We start from the raw sequence: 6,491 nt of genomic DNA on the forward strand, positions 1-6,491 counted from the left end.
GAGAGAGAGAGAGAGAGAGAGAGATGGAGAGGGAGAGAGGTGGAAAGATAGACGGGGGAGTGAGAGGGAGGTGGATACACAGAGAGCATAAACCATCCGGTGGGTCCCTGGCCGCCAGGTCAGGCTCCCTGGCCGGCCGTTATCAGGTCATTTCTGTCTGTTCAAAGCTGCGGCCGGCAGCAGCAGCGGTGGTGGTGGCATAGCAGCGCCCAGGGCTGCTGGGGACTGCTATCCGTGGCGCCCGGCTCCTAACGGCGGACTCAGAAATCTACACAAACTTGGAAAACTTGGAATTACTGGACTTTCCCCCACCCCCTTGCTACCCCCTTGCCCCCGTCCCTGCTCAAATAAGACCCCCCTTTCCCCGCCTGTTACCACCCTTGCGGCATGCAAGTCGTTCCGCTCCCATAGGAGTCCTCTGGCGAGGCAAAAGGGAAAGGCCATGGGGGGGGGGGGGGGGGGGGGAGACTGCTGCTGCTGCTGCAGATGTAAAGCTTGGCTTGGATAGCCGTGTGTGGTCGGCCCCCGTCTTGCTTCACCTCCAAAGTCTAGCCGTTGAAACTTTTGGGAATTTGAAGTTGAAGAAAATAAACGAGTGTCGTGGAAACAAAATTATTTTACACATCTAACGTGCTACAACTGCTCCGTACAAAAAGTGTTGCGTCCTCCTTTCTTCTTGCCGCTTCTTTTCGACGGGTCCTCTCTGTAAAATATGAGGTTGTAATAAATAACCATGGTACGGTAGTTTTCTGTGATGACAATAATAGTTCGTTTGAGGCAAAAACTGGCCTGACCAGGATCCTGGCTGACCGTCGCAGCCTAATTTTGGGCCTTTGTTGCTACGCTCGCCCAGCTAGGACTGTTCGAGGTCGACCAAACTTTGAACATTGACTCGTTCCATCGAATCTCGATAATATCGACCTACACCGTGTTATGAAAACAGATATGTCTCAAAATGTTTTGAGATATTTTGCAAAATATCTCAAAATGTTTTGAGATATTTTGCAAAATATTGTGGTGTTAAGCGTCGCATATGTTGACGAAATTTATCGAAACCCCAATACATCAGATATCGATATCGAGATATCGCACAGCCCTGCCGCCACAACGCGTCGCGGGGGATCTCTCAGCTCTTTATGCCTGGCCTGAGTTATAGGGGCAGCCACGGGAGGGTTCAGGCCGGGCTCAAAGCAGCGAGCAAAGCTGACACGGTGTGTTGCCTGATGCTGCCGGCCCTTAGTTTCTTTTGCGCCCCGCCATATATCCGCCTGTCTCGAGCCCCGCGTGTGTGCCGGCCGTGCCCGCAGCCCCACCGGAACTGTCGGGCTCCCCGCCTGCTATCCTACTATGGTAGCTAGCTAGCTGCTCGCCTGGTTTGGTTGCATCCATCTTCTTTGCCCGCCGTTTTCTCAATAGGGGAAAAAAGTACCACCTCCGAAAGCACCCGCCTCTATGCCGTGGAGCTAAAAACAACTTGCGCACTGCCTTAAGGAACAAAACGTGAGCTGTCAACTACCCAGGCAACGGGATTTGTTGCCATTGAAACGCGTTTGGAATGGGAAAACAACGTGATTTATTTCGCCGTTTGAATGTGCCTTTCTGAGGGAATTTCAGTTCGGGCTCAAGCAGAGTACGTGTGAATTGCGAATGCCGGAATGCAAAGTCAGCGCTTTCAATTGAAAACGTACCCTTTCTGACCGTCGCTGAATCAGCCATTAGTGTTTAAATTCGATTCGGGATAATCGTTCAGTTCAGTGAAACAGTGCAATGAGTCGGATCCCCCAATAAGGGCGGCGCGAGAAGCGCACTGCGTACCGCTGTCACACGACGCGTGCGGATAGGCCAAAGAGTTCGCCCCAGCCCAGCCACTCCACAATGGAGCAGCAGCGAGAACAGCAGTGAGTTCTGTCAATACAGGACAGAGAAGATTAATCCCATTGTTAGTATGACGATGGTGAAATATTGCACGCAGTGCCCCCCAGCCCCTTCCTTTCCCCTCACCCCCGTCCTTTCTGCCCAAACACAGCGTGCTGCGGCCTCTTTTGAAATCGTCGTGGCTGCTGTGCTGGCTGTTACATGAACCCCTTGTGCTCGTGCCGCATACGCCCGCTGTGGCCCACCCAGCCAGCCGCTAGCACAAATGGCACCGCCAGAACAGCCAACTAGGCTAGCAAAGCTAGATAGACTAGTACAGTTAGCTCAGCTATCTCGGCTAGCACGGTTAGCATACAGCTAGCTAGGATAGCAAATCTAGCTCGGATAGCACAGCAAGCTCGGCTAGCTCAGCTAGCACGGCCGGCACAGCCAGTACTGCCAGCACCGCCAGCACTACCGCCCCTCTTCCTTCCCCTCCGTTTTCTTCGGCCTGCTCGCATTGTGACTGTATTGCGTGCACAATAACGTTGCCCGCCCCCGAATACCATTCCGTTCGGATGCCGCTCGTCGCGCGCGTCCCGTCTATATTATATACATTGTATTTGCCATTTCCACGCACCAACATCGCGCGCCCCGGTGTGACAAGTATTGAAGGGGGCTGTGTCGCTGTATCCTTGTGAGATTCAAGAATGTGATAGACAGCCCCGAGGGGAAGAAGGGAAGCCACTGTCGGTCAGCGAATCCGGTTAGGGGCCCCATGTCCTCCAGTGACAGCGCCGCGGCGGGGCGGGGCGGCGGGATATTGAACGAAGGAGGCTTGGCCCAGTGACCGGAGCTGACCAGAGCGGATCGGACCGGTGCGGCTGGCGTGCGCGCGGGTTTCATCGAATTTAGGGTCACGGGGAGAGAGACAGGGAGGAAGGGAGGGTTACCAGGGAGCAGGACTAGCTGGTGAGGAGAGGAATTAGCAAAAAGCAACACGACTGCTCAGGTCTTAAATTTTGATACAATAACCGAAATCGTAGCAATTTAATCTAATCGCTTCCATCAGTCAGAGGCTTTCCCAGCGCTCTCCGCAAACGACAATCCGCACCTTGGCCCTGCCGCAATCGACAGTCAACCCTTTTGACTTGGGGGCTTAGTGCCGCAAACGACATACAACCAGGTTTCCATGGAAACAAAAGGAAAACTAAGACCACTGTAAACAATATACTGTTTGAAAATCTATGACAAATATTCTCGATTTGCAAATGATTCTGTAAATTTTTGAACTGGGGCGATTTTAATTTGCGGGTGAGCATCTTGGGCTTGGGGGCTGGAAAACCTAGCAATGCGTGATAACGTGGTGGTCATGCCGCACTGAACGTGTTAAACTCGGTGACTTCAACGGGTCTTTTTTACGAAAGATTTTCCCGTGTAACCCTTTACGAAAGAAAATATAAGCCGCACCGAAAACAAAACTCAATCACAATTTTGTAATACACAGACTCGGATGTTTGGCATCTTTGTCAAATTCTAAAGAAAGTCCTCTTAAATTTATTACCACCCCGACCGTAAGTATCTTGTTTCTGTGTACTCCCTCGGCAGTCCTCTGCTGACCTCTCGGCGGTGGCTTCGCCAGGATTGCGTCCAAATCGCATCGGTGGCAAATTTCATTTGGGTGGTCCTGTCGTGTCCCTGGGTGTGGCCGGTACGGGGTTTAGTGAAGCGGGGTGGGAGGGGACTAGGCCCAGCGGGGAGCACCGAGGGGCCGTTGGGCTCATAGCGCCAACACGTACCGCCGCGGAGGCCACAAAAATATCGGAGTGTATAAAAGCCAGGCTCGTGAAAGGAGCTTTATGAGGAAAAGTCGTGCCAATTTTACGAGGAAATTACATCGGATCTTGTGTATATATATTAAGCTCGTGAAAGTAAATGGCGCGTATATCTTGACCACAAAAGCATCTTGTTTACAGAATAAGCCAAAGAATATTTCCAATATCTGTTTTTGGGGAGGTGATTTGGACCCGTCCTGGTTCCATTGACGATTTGGCTTATCTCTGAGAAAGGTAAGGTAAGAGTAAGATTTTTCTCCACTTCATCCTACTCACTGTCGGTCCCTTGCGATTATGTCGGAGGAGTTGAAATACAGACGCTGACTCTGCGGAGGACTTGTTTTGTTCTTTTGTGCGCGAGCTTCGGATTTGAAAGGGAGATATGGGGGCAGTCCAAATCAGCCCCGTTGTAAGGCGGGGAAGCAGGAAAAAGGGAATGGGGGGGGTGCAAGGAAGGACCGAGACTTCTTTTCTGATTGATAAACCAATAAACCTGCTTTCTCTGTTCCAGCCTGGCGTCTTCGACCGCGGACCTCACCGCAGACGCTCTACAACTAGAGAAAGCTATTCGCGACAACGACACCGCCAAAGTAAGAAGGTTCCTGAATCTGCACCACGACAAGTTTCAGGTGAGCGAACCCCTCCGTGCGGGCTGGGTATATACGGGGCGATGCAAACTGCGGGGAGGGTGGGGTGGGGTGTGTAGGGGCGGGCGGCCGGAAGGGGGAGAGAGAGGAGATGAAGGGATCGACTGAGTGAGGAGTGCAAAGTTTACTGGCCGCCCGGAGCGTGCGAGGAACTGGGTCAAGGTCAGCTCGCCACTTAAACTGGCGTGGGCTGGCAGTGATGGCCCCTGTGGTGGGTGCGGCCCGCCCGCGCCAGCCCGCGCCAGGCGCACCGCAAACAATTATGATCCGCAGCATCCCTTCCGCTATATCGCTTATTTGCAACCCCGCCTCTGCCGCCCTCTCCGCCTTCACCCGTCGCATCCCCATGATCCCCTACATCGCTCTGCTCTCTACCAAAAAATAAAACAAAAATGTTAATTGAGTAAAAAAAAAACTGTTTTGGTCGAATGAGCCGCGATCTTTTGTAATTTTGCTCCGTTTCTTTTTTTGGGGGCAGATACAAACACCGCCGGTTTGTGTGAAACCCCAGAAAGAAAGACAAATGGAGAGTAATGAATTTTGTGTGGCGTAGGCGGCGTCGGCTGTGTGGGCTGCTTGTTTCGGCCCGGGCATTGCCCCCATACCTTTCTTCTTCTTCTTCTTCTTCTTCTTCTTCTTCTTCTTCTTCTTCTTCTTCTTCTTCTTCTTCTTCTTCTTCTTCTCCCCACCTCTCTGCCATCGCGCCCCCGGTATATATCGCACATGCGCGCTTTTCTGGGTCACAGCGGCAATACGGCGTAGAGCAGCAGCAGCAGCCAGCCAGTGAGCGGCGCGCATGGCACTTAAAAATCCATTGTGCTATCGCTCAACAAAAGGAGATACTCCGCGCCCGCGCCACTTGACTCGGCCTCGGCACGTATAAAGTGCATTGTGGCGCGGAGTATCTCCACTCCACCTGGCCAGCCGGCTGTATCTCACCGCCCTCTAATGCCCCTACCCCTCCCCCTACCCCCCAGCAGCATTGCTGCGTGCGGGGTGCGCCAGCACTAGCTGCCAGTCGGCCTAACGTCATAATCTGACTTTATAATACCCCAACGCTCCCCTCACCCCACCCGTCCCTTACCCACTCACTCCGCCTCGTATGACATGGGCAATGCAACGCACACACACAGCCCCCGCCCTGCTCTGCACCGCCCCGCGCCGCCCCCGCCACACCCTTAGGCCCTTAGGCTCGGCTGGCCTTCCAGGCATGACGACATCGCTCTTCACGTCAAGCCCAGGCCGGGCCCTTCACGTCGCCGTGCTGTAGGGGGCCAGCCGGAGGTAACCCTCCCCCCCCCCCTTTTTCGTGGTGGAAGGGGCATTTATCATTCGCAGGTGCTGCGGGATTTTAGCTGGTCAAGTTTGCCAACTTTTTTTGGCGTTGGCCTTTTACTGCCTCTATCACATATGGCGAGCACCGCCGCTGTGATTGGGTACTTGATTATTCCCTGCACAAACACGCCGCGAATAGAGCGCCCCGCTCGGCCCGCCGCTATTGTGCTAATAGCTAATGGGCTGTAGTTTGGGTTGCAGTGCGGCGGTGTGTGTGGCGATTTGATTTCAATTTTGGGCAGGGAAAGACCAAAAAAACAGGAGCGGCCCATATCATCTAAATCGAAAAATGCAATACCGTGCCCCCAAACCAGCAACAGCAACAACAACAACAACAACAACAACAACAACAACAACAACAAACAGGAACAAATTGATGTACGCGTCGTTTCTTTTTGAGCAGCAAAAATGATTAGATTACCGCCCTGATTGGTTTACGCGAAAACCATGGTGCTGCGTTACTCGGCCGTCGTGGTCCGGTCGGTGTCGGGGTGCTGCTGCCGTGGGCTTCTGTGGCTGCAGGTGCGGTCGGGGGCAAATGCGGGGGCGGTGCGGTGCGGGGCGAAGCTTGGCAATGAGGCAACTCGTTAAAAGGGGCGCCTGGGCGGCGGTGCGCGGTGCGGAGGCGGCGGCCCCTCTTGGCCCTGGCCGAGGCCCTGGCGGCGTGGCGGCACCAGAGGCCGGGGTGGGGCCCTACCACCAGGACCCTCGCCCGCCGCACCCTGTCGAGGGCTCCCACGGACAGATTGGACGAGGAAAAAGCCCTCCGTCGTCTCGGACCCACGACTACTGTCTGGCTGTCTGTCCGCCGCTCCCCCCC

The 6,491-nt window shown here is 54.1% G+C and overlaps 1 protein-coding gene across 1 annotated transcript in view; it reads left to right on the plus strand.

The window, feature by feature from the left end:
* The window catches only part of LOC113218297 (uncharacterized), a 75,391-nt gene that overhangs the window by 60,201 nt on the left and 8,699 nt on the right, over positions 1-6,491 (plus strand). Inside the window, exon 4 of the mRNA XM_052264042.1 lies at positions 4,201-4,318. Within this exon, the coding sequence (XP_052120002.1) occupies positions 4,201-4,318 (118 nt within the window). The remainder of the gene's footprint in view (positions 1-4,200; positions 4,319-6,491) is intronic.

The sequence above is a fragment of the Frankliniella occidentalis genome, unplaced genomic scaffold (genome assembly GCF_000697945.3).
Source record: "Frankliniella occidentalis isolate FOCC.00 unplaced genomic scaffold, Focc_3.1 Scaffold2, whole genome shotgun sequence".
NCBI classification, from domain to species: Eukaryota; Metazoa; Arthropoda; class Insecta; order Thysanoptera; family Thripidae; genus Frankliniella; species Frankliniella occidentalis.